The sequence below is a fragment of the Hippopotamus amphibius genome, chromosome 5, assembly GCF_030028045.1.
Source record: "Hippopotamus amphibius kiboko isolate mHipAmp2 chromosome 5, mHipAmp2.hap2, whole genome shotgun sequence".
Classification (NCBI taxonomy): domain Eukaryota; kingdom Metazoa; phylum Chordata; class Mammalia; order Artiodactyla; family Hippopotamidae; genus Hippopotamus; species Hippopotamus amphibius.
In genome coordinates, this window is record NC_080190.1 from 139,890,152 (window position 1) to 139,910,069 (window position 19,918).

The 19,918-nt window shown below is 43.3% G+C and overlaps 1 protein-coding gene across 1 annotated transcript; it reads left to right on the forward strand.

Annotated features, from left to right (window-relative positions):
* The first annotated feature begins 5,125 nt into the window (after nucleotides 1–5,125).
* On the forward strand, nucleotides 5,126–14,463 carry ODF1 (outer dense fiber of sperm tails 1). The gene is made up of 2 exons (XM_057736923.1): nucleotides 5,126–5,583; nucleotides 13,903–14,463. The coding sequence occupies exons 1-2, from the start codon at nucleotides 5,264–5,266 to the stop codon at nucleotides 14,333–14,335; spliced, it is 753 nt and encodes a 250-aa protein (XP_057592906.1). The 5' UTR covers nucleotides 5,126–5,263; the 3' UTR covers nucleotides 14,336–14,463.
* The last annotated feature ends 5,455 nt before the right edge of the window (nucleotides 14,464–19,918 follow it).

A 19,918-nucleotide genomic window follows, 5' to 3' on the forward strand; every position in this document is an offset into this window, starting at 1 on the left:
AACTGCCTGGGGTGCTCCAGCAGAGATTCCCTGCTGAGTAGGAAGCAGTCTGGATGATTTGGATTTTCCAAAGCTAAAGTTCTGAGATTCTAATCCCAGGAAAATCTCTCTAGCCTCAGGGAAAGTGTCCACGGATGGGCCTTCCCGAGTGTTTCCAGACACTTTTCCCTAGTTTGAGTCATCACCATTGCCCCGTACCTACAGCGCCTCCAGTACTGCTGGCAGCCCTGCTGCAGCTGGTTCTGGGTTAAGAGAGAGGAGCTGGACGAGCACCAGACAAGGTCCACTGGAACAAAGGTTGACCTACATGTTCAGCCTGAAGTGGTCCTCTTGGACAGCTCCAGGGGGACAGGCTGTCATGTCAGTTGTGTTCTTTAGTTAAAAATAACTGAACCTGGCTCGGTAACTGAAGAGAAGCAGGAGTTTATTGGAAACATATGGAGGAGCTCAGAGACTCAAAGGAAAGCCAAAGAGCCAACCTGAAAACAACAGAACAAGGCAGTAACTAAGGTGTAGTCTCTTCAGGGTTCACTGTCAGTGTGAATCAGCTCCAACCATCTCCAGTCTCTCTGTGAAAGATCAGATTCCCAGAAGAGAGCCAGATTGGTAAGCTTTGGTTACCTGTCTGCTCCTTTACTGCCCAATTTTATTGATAGTATCTAACGGCAGAGGGCAGGGTTGGAGGGAAAATAGTTATTTTACCAAAGGAGGGGGCCATAGATGATAAGTAGGAAAAGCATTAGATGTCCATCACAGGAAGACTTTCCCAGTGGCAAACCTGCACAGAGAGACGGCCCTGGACCACACACCCCCACCCCCGCCCCGCCCCCGGATTACAGAGGCAGAAGCCAGAGGTGGGCTTAGCAATTCAGTGCAAAGCTGATAGTGTGACAGAAGCACACTATCAAAAATTATTTCATTATAAAATTGGTGATATCCTCATTGAAGAAACTAAGAAATCACAGAAAATTCTAGAAAAGAGAATTTTTGAAGTCATCTATAATTCTACTACCGAGAAAAGACCACAGTTCATTTTTGAGGGTGTTTTTCTCTTTCTATGGATTCTTGTTAACAAAGTTGAGGACATATTGCACGTACGATTTTGAATTTGATGTTTAAGCACCAATAACTGCTAGAGGAGTATTTTTGTAACATTGGCCTAGTAAATGACTTGACCCACAGCTGTCCTACCTGGTGAAAGAGGCAAAGGAGACCCATCTGGGCCCATGGTTTCACCAACACCAGGGATCAAGCATCCACTCTGCCCAGCCTGGGAAGTTGCCAAGGCCTGCCCTCCATCCCATGTGAGGTTCTATATGGATACTAGCCAAGGTGGATGGGAGCTTCCACAGATGTGGTCCTGTATAAGGAAATGCGCTTATCTCCATTTCAGAGCCCATGCAATCTCCTTATGTTTATGCTTCAGCTAACTGTGACTCTAGATCATTACTGTGGGTTTCTGCAGGTTCTCATGAGTTCCATATTGTCCTTCTGACATGAATAGATCACATTTCCATCTGATCTTTTTTTTAAGAACTTTTATTGAGATACAGTTAACAGACAATAAACTGCATATATTTAGAGTGTACAATTTGGTACCCCAGTCTCCCAATTCATTCCCCCCAACCCTTCCCGCTTTCCCCACTTGGTGTCCATATGTTTGTTCTCTACATCTGGGTCTCTATTTCTGCCTTGCAAACCAGTTGATTTGTACCATTTTTCTATATTCCGCATATATGTGTTAATATACGATATTTGTTTTTCTCTTTCTGACCCACTTCACTCTGTATAACAGTCTTTGGGTCCATTCATGTCTCTACAAATGTCCCAGTTTCATTGCTTTTTACAGTTGAGTAATATTCCATTGTATATATGTACCACATCTTCTTTATCCATTCATCTGTTGATGGACATCTAGGTTGCTTCCGTGTCCTGGCTATTGTACACAGTGCTGCAATGAACATTGGAGTGCATGTGTCTTTTTGCATTAGGGTGTTCTCCATATGATCTTTAAAGGCATCACTACCCTTGTTAAGTCACTTGAAATGATGTCAAGAATATGCTTCATGATAAAGAGTAAAATGACTGGGAGGGTGGGATCATGGGAGAATCCTTGTTGAAATAAAGCTGTAGCTATCTTCATAATGCGCCATGTATAATACATGTGTGTGTACTTAAATTCCTGAACCTGTATATTTAAGAATCTAAAACTGAGAGCTTGCTTGTTTTAACCTTTGCTAACATTTACTAAGGGATGGGATTCATGGTGATATAAGAGTTCAGAAGCCCATCACTTGGAACTAGAGAAATCTGTACAATTGCTGCAGTGAACCCTCAGGAAAGAGTAGGCCACATTCCCATTAACAGAATCTACCTTCGGAATTGGATGGAATCACTCTTGAAAGACTTCAACATTTGTGCACAGAGGAGTATTATTCCTCTATGTTTTTTCACTCATCCCATGTGACTCAGGCTCCAGGCTCCTGGCTCCTATTCTAATATCTCCAGGGAAATCTGTTTTCTTTACTAAAACACTTCATCTGCACAGAAAGGGGATCCCTAGGTCCATGCTGGGGACTGCTGGACTTGGTCTAGTGATACACAAGGGACTTGGGCATAGGGGATTCTTTCTTCTCTGATTATTCCTTCTATGAGACGTTCATGAGCTCCTTTACCTCTCTCATTTCTTATCATTGTTCTCAGGAGTCGGCTTCAGCCCTCTTCTTTTTTCAATCTATTCCTCCTCTTGAGTGATCCTGCCCATTCTTTCTGGAATTGTGGCTCCTGAATTCATATCTCTGGCCCAGCTTTCTCTCAAATTCCAGACCCACTTATCTACAAGCTACTCATTTCTACCTTAAAGTTGTCACTAGCACCTCAAACTCAGCACATCCTCCACAATTACTCTTCTTCCTGTGTTTCTTATCTCAGACAGCGGCACCACAATTCTGCCAAGCTAGAAACCAATGAGTCCTTACTGAAACCTCTCTCCCTCTATCCTCATTCTGTTCACTACATTCTGTTTAATTTACTCATTTGGTCATTCAGTGAATCAATTTTAAGCTCCTACTCTGTGCCAGACGTTGTGCTGGGTAAATAATGGTGAGCAAAAAGAGGTCCCTGCCCTCATGCAGCTTACAGTTTAGTTGGGGAAACAGACATGTAATGAAAGAAATATGCAGTTATGAGTGTGTAGTCTGGGGACAGGGAAGGCCTCGAAGGAGGAGCATTTAAGAGGAGAGCTAGGGACTTCCCTGGTGGCACAGTGGTTAAGAATCCGCCTGCCAATGCAAGGGACATGGGTTCGAGCCCTGGTCTGGGAAGATCCCACATGCTGCGGAGCAACTAAGCCCGAGCGCCACAACTACTGAGCCTGCTTTCTACAGCCCATGAGCCACAACTACTGAAGCCCGTGTGCCTAGAGCCCGTGCTGCACAACAAGAGAAGCCACCACAGTGAGAAGCCTGCACACTGCAACAAAGAGTAGCCCCCGCTTGCCACAGCTAGAGAAAGCCCACGCACAGCAACGAAGACCCAATGCAGCCAAAGAATAAATAGATTAATTAATTAATTAATTACCTTAAAAAAAAAGGAGGAGAGCTAAAGAGTGCCTTAGGAGTTAACTAGATCAAGGGCTGCGGTGGAGAGTTCAAGGTCCAAGCAGACAGCACAGTGTGTACACAAGTCCAGAAGGAGGTGGAATGAGAGAGACTTCAAGGAAGCCTTTGTGGCTCAAGCATAGGGAGTTACAGGAACAATGATGAGAGAGGAGACTGGAGAGGGAGGCAGAGGCCTGATTGTTCAGCACCTCATAAGGATGTTGGACCTTCTTCTAAAAGGACTGAGAGGACTCTGAAAACTTTTGCGGGGGTAGGGTTGAGGGGTAAGAGATTTATATATCAACATTACTCTGGCTACAACATAGAAAGTGGATTGGGTGGGGCCTGAGTGGATGTAGGCGGAGGAGAGCCCACTGGCTTCTTTCTTGCCCCTCCTGTGGCCATGGTCCCCAGTCCAGAATCTGACTGTACCTTGCCTTCCAGCAGAAGACACTGCTACTGTTTTTCCCTCACACTGCGCCTTCAGTGTGGCTGCTGGACTTACCTTTCAACTTCCCTCAACAGAAAGGAAAGCCAGTGATTCTTCATCGTGCTCAAAATGAAGTTCCAACTCCTTAGATGCCCACAAGTCCCTTTAAGCCTGGCCCTTGTCTCCCTCTCCAGTATCACATCCAACCACTTGTCCTCAAGTACCCCATGCCTTAATCCACTAAAAGGGAATTCGAGAGGTGGAGAGCAGTCTGAGGGGGAAGGCGCAGAGAAACAGAAGTGGGCGAGCCAAGGCCGAGGCTAAGGCCCAGCCCCGGCACGCCCATCCAGCTGAGAGCCCAGAAAGCTGGCCCAAGGGGAGGTTTCAGACATTTGGCTTCAAGCGACTTCAGGCAGTCGGCTTGAAGAGGATCAAGGACCAACATTTGGGAAGCACTTGAGGACAAGTCATCGGGCGGCTTGCATGTAAGACTGGGGGTGTAGTTGCTGGGAGGTGGTGATGGAGGACAGGACCCTGAGCACTGAGAGACGGGAGCGTAAGAGCAGGACCCCAGCCACCGGAGAGCTGAGGCTCTACGATAGCCGAGATGCCACCTAATGAAGAATGGGCAGGACTCAGAGACAAGGGGCTCAGAAGGTCAAGGACAAAGGCTGACTTGAGGATGGCTTGCTAAGGAGAACCACAGGAGAGCTCTTTATATTCTACCTATAAAAGGAATAGGAAACAGAATGAATCTTAGAGTATAAGGGGCAAGGCTCGATGTCACGGCTAGAGTGAGAAGGGCATAAAGAAAGGAGCCAGGCAGCTCCTTCCACCCCCCACACGAAGAGCTTCATTGTTGCGGCTAGTCCACAGGGCACACACAAGTCAAGACCATTACAGTTTAGCCCAGTAAACCCCAAAGAGCTGTGATTACTTGGGGGGCCTATCCCACTTCAAGGTGAATGAAATCTTAACATTAGTATGCTCTGAGAGCAGCTTTGTAACGCTAAGGAGGGTCTCTGGAGACCGTGCCTGTGTACAGTTCTCATGGTAACCAAAAGACTATGACATATTTAGAGGGGGGTGAGGTCACAGAACCCAAGCTTTAAAGTAAGTGAATCATGTGTGCCTCATTTATTTTTAAAAGAAACTTCTGAGAAGAGCTAGAACAATTTTTTCCCGCGAGTGCCATTTCCTAAAGGTACTCACAGAACAATAAGGTGTGACTGTAATGGCTGCACTGAGTTGTCTTTTGGACAGTGTTAGAAGGGACATAAAGAAGGTGGACAGAGAACTAAGGCAGCTGAGATGCATCGACGAACTCAGCACACGATGCCTGTGCGACTTATACATGCACCCGTACTGCTGCTGTGACTTGCACCCGTACCCGTACTGCCTGTGCTATTCAAAGCGATCACGGTCCTGTGGTCTGTGCGATCTCTACCCGTGTTGCCTCTGTGATGTCAAGCTTTACTGTCTTCGCCCGTCTCTCAGAAGTTTGGAGAGGAAAGCCATTAGAGCCATAGAAGATGAAAAGAGAGAGCTTGCCAGGTAAGAGAACGTCCTAAGATTTCACGGTTGGTATATTAGCCTCCTAAGTTGGAATAAGGGGGGAACGTGTGACAATCGATACTTGAACAAAGATGAAATGGGTTCAAGATAATGACTCTGGTGACTTAGCAAAGATTTAAGAAAAGAAGAGTGAATGGGTCCATGATGGGAATTGTAAGATTCTCAAAAGACAATGGAATGATGTCGATTGGCGAGGTTGTTTCCGGCTTATAGCAGGAGTGCCAACGTGACAAATAATGTGGCTTTAATGAGAGAAAGAAACAGGGGGTGTCATTAAAAAGCCATTGGAAGCAGCAAACTAAACATTTTTCTGGTTATGAGTGAAGTGATTTGAGTATATTTCGGCTTACAGAAATGACCATGGGAGAAGTAATAATAATTGATCAAATCCTTAATGTTTGCCAGAGGCTTTAGGAGCAAGGGAGCAAATTGAACAACAGAGGCATTTATTTGGTTTTGTAGGAGATCCTTTCTCCTACTCCTCAACTCTTGATGACTTAAAATTCATCTGGAATTGTGTTTATAGTCTGCCTCCCCCTTCAACTGTAGCAGAGATTGTGCAAATAAATTACAGAACTGAGTTGCAATTTTTAGAATAGAGTTGAAAAGATTTTAATTGAATTGGATAATTTTAAATGCACTTTAAAATTTTGGGGGTTTGATCACATTTTATTTTCTGCCTGAGAAAGCTTTCTTTTTCTGTCTGCATATGCCATTTAATCTCTTACTATGATGAAAAAAAAAATGGTTGAAAACACTGTGCCCTAGTTAAATAAATTATGGTACATCCATACATTGGGATGATATGTAAATATGAAAAGGACTGATGAAGCATTTTAAGTATTGTCATATTAAGTGAAAAAAAGCAAGGTGCAGAAAAACTGCTTAATATGCTATTTTTTAAAAGATAGACACAAATACATGATCTCTTTTACTGAAATATATTTGACATATAACATTGTGTAAATTTAGGTGTACAGTATTGTAAATTTGATACATTTATATATTGTAACATGATTGCCACTGTAGTGATAATTAGCACTCTATTGTGTTACATAATTATCATTTCTTTTTAGTGGTTGGAATAATTAAGTTCTAGTCTCTTAGCCACTTTCATGATTATAATACAATATTTGTTGTCTGTATTCACTATACTGTGCATTAGATCTCTAGGACTTACTACTCACTGCTAGTTTGTGTCCCTTAAACAACATCCTTCCTACCCCTATGACAGATTAATAGATTAGATGATAGATAAATAGATTAGATAGATAGATAGATAGATAGATAGATAGATAGATAGATAGATGATAGATAGATAGGTAGGTAGATAGGTAGATAGATAGTAGATAGATAGATGATAGACAGATAGACAGATAGATACACAGAAAGTAGATGATGGGTGAATGGAGAGAGAGAGAAAATGAGGCCCTTGACAACAGTGACAGTGATGTTTCCCTGGAAAGGGCAATAGGACAATTCTTGTCCAGGTCATCAATCACCAAAAGTCAGGAATGGACCTCCTTCAATAGTCTGAGATGGGACTACTGCCAATAAACTCATCTACACTCAATTTGAACCAATTTTAATTTTTACTCCTTAGAGCATCAAGTTACATAAATTTCATGCATTGTGAGTCAAGGGTTTTTTTTAAGTATTTGGTCTAAATGAAAGGTTACTTGTGAGCAGGTCTGTGTCCACTTCCCTGTACCTCTAATACTCAAATGCCCTTTATCCGGGTCTGCTCAGCCTTTGTCTCCTGGCTGTCCCTACTCTCCAGACTCTCCAGGTGAGTTCTTCACCACCTGGGCGCCCTCCACCTACTCCAGGAGTCTCTACTTAATGATCAGCAGTAAACGCAACTTGAAGCTTAATTCTCAGCAGTGTGGTTTATACAAGAGGTAATGTTTTCTATGGTTTATGATACTTTTCCTGACAATGCTTGGATTTCTTGCTAATTTTTTCTGTTGCCTGTGGCAGTATATGAAGCTGTTGATGTCTTCCTGGATCTCTGAACTCATAATCCAGAGTCCATTTCAGAAATGACCTCAGGCTTGCCCTCTTACATCTCTCCCAGCCACTTTTCTTCCTATTCATACCACCTTGGGAAACCCTCCTATGCTCTATTTCTGACAGCTTGACATTTCACTGTCCTGAAAAGCTTAGTATTGCCCGCAAACCTAAATATTCAATTTTCTGAATATGGATGAAAATGTTAAACCCTGATCCAGCTCCAATCCCAGAAGACTCCCACTAGTAATATTTTTTTCAGTGAAATGCCTCTTTTTTCTTATCTCTCAGCTCCCAATCCATGACTAGATAGATTCAGAAAAATATCATGTTGATTCAATTTTTTAAAAAAAAAAACAATCTTTGGTGTGAAACCTTGTTTAAGGCTTTTAGAATTTAGAAATCATATTCACATGACCTTTTACCCCTTAAAGAGAAAGCTAGCAGTTTGGTTAGATTATGACATGTCCTTTCAGATGCCAGGCTATGTTGTCCAGAAGATTCTTTGCCCAATGGGGAAATAAGATTCCCTGGTCTATGGTTGCCATGGCCCCATCGGAATTGTTTTCTGTGTGAGCGTCTATCTGCTCTGTCTCTGGATGTTCCTTTAATAATGGGCAAGAAGTTTTGGTTGACCATATAATTCTTCTGAAAGTCATTTGAGCCTTCTTGAGTATGTGTTATTTGATTGGTGTGTGTGTATTGTGTGTTCTTAGACTGGGTACAGAAGGTCCAATTTCCTTCCTTTGTTAAATAAAAACAAAAATAAATAAGTGGGGGGCTTCCTAGGTGGCGCAGTGATTATGAATCCGCCTGCCAATGCAGGGGACATGGGTTTGATCCCTGTTCCAGGAAGATCCCACATGCCGCAGAGCAACTAAGCCCATGCGCCACAACTATTGAGCCTGTGCTTTAGAGCCCGTGAGTCACAACTATTGAGCCCATGTGCTGCAACTACTGAAGCCCACATGCCTAGAGCCCATGCTCCACAACAAGAGAAGCCACGGCAATGAGGAGCCCACGACCACAATGAAGAGTAGCCCCCACTCACCGCAACTAAAGAAAGCCCGCGCACAGCAAAAAAAGACCCAACACAGGCAATTAAATAAATAAATTTATAAATAAATAAATTTATAAATAAATAAATAAATAAAGTGGGACCTGATGAACCAAGAGCTTCTGCACAGCAAAGGAAACTATAATCAAGATTAAAAGACAACCCTCAGAATGGGAGAAAATATTTGCAAACGAATCAATAGACAAAGGATTAATCTCCAAAATACATAAACTGTTCATCCAGCTCAATATCAAAAAAAAACCCAATCCAAAAATGGGCAGAAGACCTAAATAGGCATTTCTCCAAAGAAGACATACGGATGGCCAAGAGGCACATGAAAAACTGCTCAGCATCACTAATTATTAGAGAAATGCAAATCAACAACTACAATGAGGTATCACCTCACACCGGTTAGAGTGGGCATCATCAGAAAATCTACAAACAGTAAGTGCTGGAGAGGGTGTGGAGAAAAGGGAACCCTCTTGCACTGTTGGTGGGAATGTAAATTGATACAGTCACTATGGAGAACAGAAGGGAGGTTCCTTGAAAACCTAAAAATAGAGTTACCATATGACTCAGCAATCCTACTACTGGGCATATACACAGAAAACACCTTAATTCAAAAAGACACATGCAACCCAATGTTCATTGCAGCACTATTTACAATAGCCAGGTCATGGAAACAACCTAAATGTCCATCGACAGACAAGTGGATAAAAAAGATGTGGTACATATACACAATGGAATATTACTAGCTGTGAAAAGGAACAAAATTGGGATATTTGTAGAGACATGGATGGACCTAGAGACTATCATACAGAGTGAAGTGAGTCAGAAAGAGAAAAACAAATATCGTGTATTAACACATATATGCGGAATATAGAAAAATGGTACAAATCAACCAGTTTGCAAGGCAGAAATAAGAGACCCCAGTGTAGAGAACAAACATATCGACACCAAGTGGGGAAAGTGGGGAGGGTTGGGAGGGGGATGAATTGCGAGATTGGGATTGCCATATATACATTACTAATAAGAAAAAAAATCAAATTGTACACTTTAAATATATGCAGTTTATTGTATGTCAACTGTATCTCAATAAAAGTTCTTTAAAAAAAATTTCCTTCCATTGTTTACTGAGCAGCTGCTTCAAAAGACATCTTGGCAGTATCTTCATTAGCGGAGACCCAAGTAAGTACTTTCATTTCTTTAGCTTTTTTGATATTCTTTTTTTCTCCCCAAATTTCACTTTTGCATCCCAAGCACTAGTCTTTTCCCTGACTTTTCCTTCCCCTTCTGGATGGAGAGAGACTGAAGTAACCGATTTTGGTTTCCTTTGTAAGAAGCCCTGCGACCAGCTTGATGTAAGTTTGCACCTGATTCACCCCCATTCCTCGTGGGCTTCCTGTCCTCTGTACTCTTAGGCAGAAGCAAAGCCAGCCCCTCCTCCATCCTGCCCTCAGGAGTTTATTATCTAATTATTGAGCCGGTGTCAGAGCAGCTTCGACACCTGGCTCTAGTCCTTGTGGGCAAAGGAACCTTGATTTGCAGCTGCACCTAGAAACACACTGGGTTCAACCCTGTGTCTTTTGCTGGTGCCTGGAAACTCACCCTGAGACGGTGCTTCCGTCCACTCATCCAAATATCCGTGGTTGGACTGCAGCTTGAGGAGAAGTTCCCTTGGAAACCCCCACAAAGGGGCACCATCTTCTGAAAACCTCAGAAACCTTCCCTCTCATTTCGTGTCTACCCCTCACGCTCTGCGTATGAAGTTTTCACTGAATCACTGTCACTGGGGGAGGCTGGTAACTGTTAGCCCTCAGGGTGCATGCTTTGTGGGTTAGCAGGGCCTTCCTGGGCCTTAAGCCCTCAGGGAATCTTTGCATCCCCGATCCTTTGACCCAAAGACCAGGGCATAGTCATACCAAGGAACCTGGGGGCCTTATGGCTGGTGGCAGGTTGGCTTTGCCACTGAGAGGAGAGCTCACTGTTTCCCTGTGTGTCCCTGCAGAGCCGGAAGCAAGCTGGGCCCCTCGGTCCCCTCTCATCACAATCTCTTCGTACCCATAGGTCTCGGGGCCCAGGCACCCCAGGGCGGCAGGAGTAGGAGTTGCTGCCCATCCAGGCCAAATGCATGTCCATTATTTGACCTTCGTGTTTAATGACACAGGACTTGGGGCTTGGTTGCTTAAAGCCTCACGTTTCAGGGAAGTCTGTGTAAGGCAGAGCCTGGTGTAGCCTGACAAAGAGACTTACTCTTTATTGAGTGAAAACCAAGTGCCTAGCACTTCATCTTCATTTAATCCTTGTAACATCTTGGCCATTTTATAGATGATGAAACAGAGTCAGGGCTGTGTTCTCGATCATCAGGAAATGGGAGAGCTGGGACTTGAAGCCACGTTTGCCTGAGTCTGGAATCCATGTGCTTAACCAGAGGGTCAGCAGTCCTCAGAGTGATCTCCTGACCAGAACCGGAAGCAGCAGCATCACCTGGAACTTGTTAGAAATGCAGATTCTTGGCTCCTCCTCAGACCAGCAGAATCAGAAATTCTGGCGGGGGTGGGGGGAGACGTGTGTTTGAACAAGCCCCGCAGGTGTTGCGATTCACCTGTGTTGTGCTACTCTGCTCCCGCTGAGTGACACCCTTGTTCAGTACCAACCAAAAGTCAGGAGGACAGAGACAAAGCAGGAAGTGGGAAGAAGGAGAAGAAAGAAGAGAGGGAAAGATGCACTGAAAAGGAACAATTGAGCTTAGTGGGTCTTTGGCAGGCATCTAAATTAGGAGAAAAAGTAAAGTACTCCAAGGGTAAACAGAGGAAGGCCAGCTCCCTTTGGTTCAGAGTAGAGACAGGCATTCTTGTCATCCTCTTTACGTTATTCATCACCCAGCTGAACCTGATTCATATCTTTGTGAAGATGGCTGGCGATATCACTCACCTTTGCTATGGGCAGGATTGCATTCAGGAGCTTGGTCATACATTCAGGTGAAATTCAGCTTCAGTCAGGAGAAGAGGTGGCAGCCCAGAGTGGCAGACAGATAGCACTGCCCACTTGCTTTTCCCCAGCTTTCTGCAGAGGCTTCTGCCACCAACCGAAGAGGCTGACTTGCCTCTGTTTACTATGACTAAGTTCCTCCCTCATGAAGACAAGTACAGCAGGCTATCTCCCTCTGTCCAGAACCCCACAGCACCAAGGAAAGTCGCATGTGGGGTGACAGGTACATCACCAGGCAGGAGTCTGGCTGCACGTTCAGAGTTAAATCTGGTGAGTAAAGTGAGGCTCCTGCAGTTTTTCCTAAACCCACACATCCCCACCGATAACCCCTACCCTAGAAGCAAAAGGCAGAAGAAACCTGATCCAGCCAAGACTTTGGGGGCAATTTCCTGAAGACCCACATTTATGAGACCCCTGTGCAGCTGCTGCAGTGGTGAGGGAGCCAGAGTGACAGGAAAAGAGAAGAAGGGGAATCTAAGCAAAACAAAACAAAAACCATGAACTTAAACTTCAAAACTCAGATTGCTAAGGGGAGGAGATGGATCTGGGAGCCGGCTTTGGCTTTGTAGATCTGGCTCCCAGATCCATCTCCTGCAGAAGGCAAGAGGGCTTATGGGTATGTTAAAAAAAATTCCATTTTATTTGCTTATCTGTATTTTCTGAGTTTTCCACAATGAACTTGTATAATTTAAATAACGAAAAGTGTATCAATGAAATTCAGCATAAAAAGAACTAAAACTGTATCTCAAACCAATCACCCAATCAAAGTCCAGACCTCAAACCAGAAGAGGTTCTAGAAAACACACGCACCAAGACCTCCCCTTGGAGACCAAAAATGCAAAAAGATTTGCCACGAGTGTCTCTTTAGAACCCAGATTTTTAAAAAAAAATGTTACAGGATAAAAAGAAGAGCATTTCAGAGCATTAGGTCGTGTTTGGAAGGATCAGACGATTAGAAGGGAAGTGGTCCCTGAGCAGACCCAGAGCAAGCAGGACTGATGCCAAGCTGCCGAGGTCCTCATTCCAAGAGCTCAGTCTGACTGATGGTTAAAATCATGACCTTGGCATTGAACAGGCGTGGATTTGAATCTAGGCTCTGCCATTCACCACCTTCACCATCTCCCCAACTACAAAATAGTGACAATTATACCTGCACAACAGGGTTCTTGTAAAGGTCAAATGAAACAGTGCCTCTAATGGCTTAACACTTTCCATGGCACACTGTGCAAAAAAGAAAACACCCGCAACAGACAAGAGCCTAGCATCCTAACCATGTGCTGAGCACTAGTATATTTATATTCATTAACTAATTTAAGTCTCATGAAACCCCTAGAAGTGGGTTATTACTATTGTCTCCATTTTACAGATGAGCAAACCGAGGCACAGAGAGGTTAAGGAGCCTGCCCAAGGTTCGATAACTAATGGGAGGAGGAACTGAGATTTAAAAGCAAGAGAAAGCGGGGACCATTTTGTAATGCATATAAACATCAGATCACTATGCTGTGCACCAGGAACTAACATAGTGTTGTGACGTCAATTGTACTTCAGCAAAACTCAACCAACCAACCAGACAAACTGATAGAAAAAGAGATCGGATTTGTGGTTATCAGAGGAATGGGGTGGGGGTTGGGGGATTGGATAAAGGTGGTCAAAAGGTACAAACTTCGAGTTATAAGATAAATAAGTACTAGGGATGTGATGTACAACATGATTATTTAACAGTGCTATGGGTTTGATATGAAAGTTGTTAGAGAGTAAATCCTAAGAGTTCTCATCACAAAGAAAAAAATACTTTTTTTCTATTTAATTTCGTATCTATATGAGCTGATAGTGTTTACTAAACTTTGATAATCATTTCATGATGTATGTTAAATCATTACGCTGTACACCTTAAATTTAAGTACTGTATGTCAGTTATATCTCAATAAAACTAGAAGGAAAAAGAAAAAAGAAAATTAAAAAAAAAGTACGAGAGAAAGATCTGGAAGGCCAAGCACCCATCTGTTGTTAGCAGGGGTTTACCTGTGGGAGAGTGTGGTTTACATAGGAGGACTCTCATTTTTTTACTTTACACACTCCTGTAAAGTTTGACTTTTCAAGTGACTAGTGTTTACTTTTGCTGTTGTTTTGTTGTTGTTTTTTGTTTTTTAAATAGAGGTAAAAATACTGCTTGCCAAGCTGTGTCTGAGTTCCACAGTCTGAGCTTCTTCCTCCCATCCTTTCCTTTCCCTAAATTTCAGACTGAGAAGAACAACAAATAGATTTCTGGCCTCCTCTTGCTGTAGCAGTAACATTTTAGGATCAGTGAACGTGTGTGGCTTTGAACCCGATCAAGTCAAGGTTCGAGTGAAGGACGGAAAGGTGTGTGTGTCAGCCGAGCGCGAGAACAGATACGACTGCCTGGGATCGAAAAAGTACAGCTACATGAACATCTGCAAAGAGTTCAGCTTGCCCCCGTGTGTGGATGAGAAGGACGTGACGTACTCCTACGGGCTCGGCAGTTGCGTCAAGATCGAGTCTCCCTGCTACCCTTGTACTTCTCCCTGCAACCCTTGTAATCCCTGTAGCCCCTGCAACCCCTGCAACCCTTGCAGCCCCTGCAACCCGTGTGACCCCTGCAACCCATGCTATCCCTGTGGGAGCCGGTTTTCCTGTAGGAAGATGATTTTGTAAAGTGTAGGAACCCAGGATTTAGTAGAAGTCAGGTATCCAGCCAGGCAGCTCTTCCAGTGTTTCTTTCTCCCTTCCCATGGCCCGTGTTATTCAAGAACATAGGAAACTGAATACATAACTGCAATCCACTGACGTGTGAAAAGTCTTTTGGTTCAACCCACTGTAGAGCCCCACCTGCAGTGCGCGTGGGAAGGATGAGCAGATGGGAACGGAAGATGAAAGGTGAGATCTACCCTCCCGTGTGCTACTCCATACCCCACGACCAGCAAATCCCAGGAAAAGATACTTTTGGGGTGGGCATCACCAGACAATGTCTTTCCAAATGATTCAGTGGCATGACCTAGCCCAGAAATGAAACAGTCAAAGCAGAAACCGAGACTAGGTAGGGTTCAAGGCAAGTGCTTTTTCAAAGCGACTGCGGTAGCCAGCACTGGAGAGTTGGGGTTTGACTGGCGCAATGATCAGAGTACAAAAGTATGGCAGGGGATGGGGGTTGGGGAGCATGTTTGCTGGTGGAGGGTGGGGTGGCCATACAGCTGACTATGTCTCAACATTCCTGTGATTTGGGGGAAGGGCCAGCTCTGGTTCAGGGTGGTTTCCAATCTCCTAAGGATTTTTTTCAACTATCTACTTTTCTCAGACCCTAAAACTCCTTCAAGGTACAGAAGTTCAGTCCAAAGTTCATGAGTGGAAAAGTACAGCTTTCACGAAATGATAGCATAGTTCACCTGAACTTGGATCCTCATGGACACAGCCCATGAGTCATTCTTGACTGCCAAGACAGAAATAAGTGTAAAGGAAGAGAGAGATGATGGGGCAGGATCAGAATGAGGACACGGGCTGGTTTCAGATCTGACTGTTACGAAAAACACAACACCCTCATGTTTGCATGGTAAGTCTCTTCATTAGACTTGGCTGCATGTGGGTTAAAGCCTTGGCTGCACATGGGAATCACCTGGGGACCTTTAAATACATGGATGCCAAACCATAAAGATAAAACACACAAGCAAACCACACACACACGCATACACAAAAGAAAAAAGAAAAAAAATGCTTTAAGAAAGAAAAAGAAAAAGAAAAATGTACTGATGCCTGGATCCCATCTCCAGAGATTCTAATGTAATAGATTTGAGGTATGCAGACTGGACATGGAGATTTTTAAAAGTCTCCCCAGGTAACTGAATCACACAGGTAAGGTTGAGAAACTCTGGGTGGGATCTTAAAGCTCTCCCAGCCCTTTTTCTTTAAAAGCTTCCTTCAAGTTCAAGGTTAAATAATATTGATGGTGATGGCAAACATATTTTGCTTTCAGTTGAGGGAAGTAATGGCCCACTACTACAGATGGTGAATGAAACACATTGAACATTTCAAAAATTTATTACCTAGAAACTAGGAATAAATGAATGTATGTACCAAATGGTAGAGTTACCTTTATAAGTGTCTTGCCATACTTTGATTACATGTTCATAAATATGCTAGTTTCTAACTAACACATTTTTAAAATGTATTTTGAAAAAATGTCATGCTGTGGAGCTGATGGAATCCCACTGGGGTCTTGAATAAGTAAGAATCTCTGTCCTCTGGAGGGTGCCATTAGAGGACATGCCTGGTGACAGTTCATTCTTTTATTCACCTACCCACCTGCCCATCTTCCTGTTAGTCCAGATTCATTCACTCACTCACTAGTCTGCCAGCCAGACTTTATCAGTTTACATGCCAGATACTGTGCTCTATAGGAGAGATAGAAATGCCTTCTTCACAAATGCCTCAAATTAAATTCCAGGAGGTGCTTGGAGAGGTTGGGAGAGGAGGGAGTTCCAAGAAACTGAATTTACAAGGGCTAGGAGAGGCCGGAGGGGCATTCCACATGGGCCGTGGACATTGCCAAGGAATGCATTGGTGACATCACTGCCTCACAGGATGCTTCAGGGAAGCCAGAGGCCGCCCTTTAAGCTCGAAGCCTGGTCTGTAATGGGTTAGTTGCCTAAGTCTGCTCATCCTAGCAGGGAAAGGCTTGATATAAAGGCAAGTGTTTGGAGATAGCTTCCTCCACAAGAGGGCAGACAGCAGTATCAAGCAGTATCAAGCAGTATCAGCAGTATTTTGTCCTGTGGAACTGAAAACCACAGCCACAGAAAGATAGAGAAAATGAAAAAGCAGAGGACTTTGTACCAGATGAAGGGACAGGATAAAACCCCAGAAAAACAACTAAATGAAGAGGACATAGGCACCCTTCCAGAAAAAGAATTCAGAATAATGATGGTGAAGATGATCCGGGACTTTGAAAAAAGACTGGATGCAAAGATCGAAAAGTTCGCCAAAGACCTAGAAGAATTAAAGAGCAAACAAACAGAGATATGCAACACAATAACTGAAATGAAGGAACCAACAGCAGATTAACTGAGGCAGAAGGGTGAATAAGTGACCTGGAAGAAAGAATGGTGAAAATCACTGATGTGGAAAAGAATAAAGAAAAAAGAATGAAAAGAACTGAAGACAGCCTAAGAGACCTCTGGGACGATGTTAAACGTGCCAACATTCGCATTATAGGGGTCCCAGAAGGAGAAGAGAGAGAGAAAGGACCCAAGAAAATACTGGAAGAGATTATAGTTGAAAACTTCCCTAACATGGGAAAGGAAATAGCCACCCAAGTGCAGGAAGCACAGAGAGTCCCAGGCGGGATAAACCCAAGGAGAAACACGCCAAGACATATAGTAGTCAAATGGACAAAAATTAAAGACAGAGAAAAGCTATTAAAAGCAACAAGGGAAAAATGACAAATAACATACAAGGGAACTCCCATCAGGTTAACAGCTGATTTCTCAGCAGAAGCTCTACAAGCCAGAAGGGAGTGGCATGATATATTTAAAGCGATGAAAGGGAAGAACCTACAATCAAGAATACTCTACCCAGCAAGGATCTCATTCCGATTCGATGGAGAAATCAAAAGCTTTCCAGACAAGCAACAGCTAAGAGAATTCAGCACCATCAAACCAGCCCTACAACAAATGCTAAAGGAACTTCTCTAAGCGGGAAACGTAAGAGAAGAAAAGGACCTACAAAAACAAAAACAAAACAATTAAGAAAATGGTAATAGGAACATACATATCGATAATGACCTTGAATGTAAATGGACTGAATGCACCAACCAAAAGACACAGACTGGCTGAATGGATACAAAAATAAGACCCATTTTTATGCTGTCTACAAAAGACCCACTTCAGACCTAGGGACACATACAGATGGTAAGTGAGGGGATGGAAAAAGATATCCCATGCAAATGGAAATCAAAAGAAAGCTGGAGTAGCAACAGTCACATCAGATCAAATAGACTTTAAAATAAAAAATGTTACAAGAGACAAGAAAGGACATTACATAAAGATCAAGGGATCCATCCAAGAAGAGGAGATAACAATTATAAATATATATGCCCCCAATATAGGAGCACCTCAGTACATAAGGAAAATGCTAACAACTATGAAAGAGGAAATGCAAGGCAGAAATAGAGACAAAGATGTAGAGCACAAACACATGGACACCAAGTGGGGAAAGTGGGGAGAGCTGGGGGGGGATGAATTGGGAAATTGGGATACCGGATTGTACACTCTAAATATATGCTGTTTATTGTCTGTTAAATGTATCTCAATAAAAGTGCTTAAAAAAAAAATAAATAAATAAATAAAGGCAAGTGTTTGTCTATTGAGCACCTGCTGTGATGACGTGCAGTGCCAGGAGCTGTTGTCAATGAGAAGTACCTTTCCAGGAGCTTCTCATAGTGAAGGCAAGACTAGCACTGTGCTATAATTGTCAAGGGCTTTAGGTGTACTTCTGACACTGTGTCAGTAACAGGAAGAGTCCTAGAGTCAGGATGCCAGACAGGGTATTTGAAATCCAGCATTCACTGTTTCGGAGGCAACTGGTCTACCACTTAGCACCCCCTCCTTGCAGCAGGTTATCTTTCTCTTTGCACTGTAGAGAGTTACCCAGGGCATGGAAATGACCATGCAGGGCTGGAAGAACTTCTGCTCTTAGTGGAATGGGGACTACCAAGCATCAGAATGTCTGAAATTTCCAGTCTGGTTCTGGGGGGAAAATACCCCTTTTCTCCTACTAAAACTTCAGTGACAACTGTATTTTTCATACACTAAGGAAAATGGCCTGAGAAGAATTTTACTCCAGTTTGTGATTTTTTTCTTTGTATAAAATAACCATTTTTTTTCAATGCTCATAAATTTGTAGGTCAGAAAATTTAGGCAGGGCTTGGTGGGATCCTTTGTCTTTGCTCCATTTGGGAAGACCCAAATGGCTGGAATTCTCTGAAGGCTTCTTCATTCACTGTCTGGCACCTGGGCTGGGATGACTCCAGGGCTGGGCTGTGATTTTAGGTGAAAAAAATCTTACATTGGTGTACAAAATGCCACACTGTATTATACACATAAAAAACTGCTTTTGTTGAAAACAATACAACATGAGTGATAATATTCAGCATCAAAAATGTTTCCACTAATGGAACATTTGAAATTAACACCGCATTAGAGGGGAGGGATAAATCAGGAGCTTGGGATGAACATACACACACTATAAAGATAAATAACCAACAAGGACCTGCTGTATAGCACAGGGAACTCTACTCAATGTTCTGTGATAACCTACAAGAAACAAGAATCTAAAAAAGAATGAATATACGTCTATGTATAACTGATTCACTTTGCTGTACAGTGGAAACTAACACAATATTGTAACTCAACTATACACTAATAAAATTAAAATAAAAAAACACATTAGACAATTATAGGAATATGGTCACCGTGACTATGAAAACTACAGTCAGACACAATTAAGCTTGGCTTACTCTTTTTCTCCCCCATATATTTGCGGTTATTAAAACCATTTACATTAAAAATGGACCCAGGTTTAGTGTTGATTCTATAGATATGATGAGTATTCATCCGAGGTTTTCTGGGACAGCCCAGGTTTCAAATGACTGTATCCTGGTTTGGGGCTGGCAGGATGTGGTCCACATTGTTGGCTCTGTGTGGTGAGGGTCTCCTGATCCAGGTGTGAAGGGGTTAGAACGGATCATTTGGATAACATCTGAAACGGCAACAGAACAAAAGGTACAAGAACGAAGGAGGAAGCTGTTTGAGCCCAACTGGCAGCCCCTGAGAAAGCAGGCAAAGGTGGCAGGCAGGCATGAGGCCAGGATGCGTCTGGGCGAAACAACTTAATAGCTTAGGCAACCATCTTGGAAGAGGAAGCTGGTTTTCTTGCGTCGACAGCTAAGTGAGCTTCCGGTATCATTCGTGTCGAGTACTTTTTAGCCTTCAGGGCCTGGCCCCACGCTTCTGCGGTGGTTTCACCACCTAGGAAGAGGGGCTTTTAGACGGGTGGGCCTACGGGTTCGGGTTCGTTTGTGGGAGAAACCTTCATTTCTTCTTCACGTGAATCCATTCAAGGACGTCCTCTGTGCCTGGCAGCTTGTGGGAAATTGAGCAGGATCCAGACATGGCCAAAACCCAAATCTTTGCCTCTGAGGAGCTTTCAGTCCAGTGTGGTAGACAGGCCTATAAGCGGTGAGTTATC

Bases quoted from the DNA above. Each gene is read 5' to 3' on its own strand.
- ODF1 (XM_057736923.1), top strand. From the start codon at position 5,264: ATGGCTGCACTGAGTTGTCTTTTGGACAGTGTTAGAAGGGACATAAAG. The intron at 5,584-13,902 runs GTAAGAGAACGT...CCTAAATTTCAG, and splicing joins GAAAAGAGAGAGCTTGCCAG to ACTGAGAAGAACAACAAATA.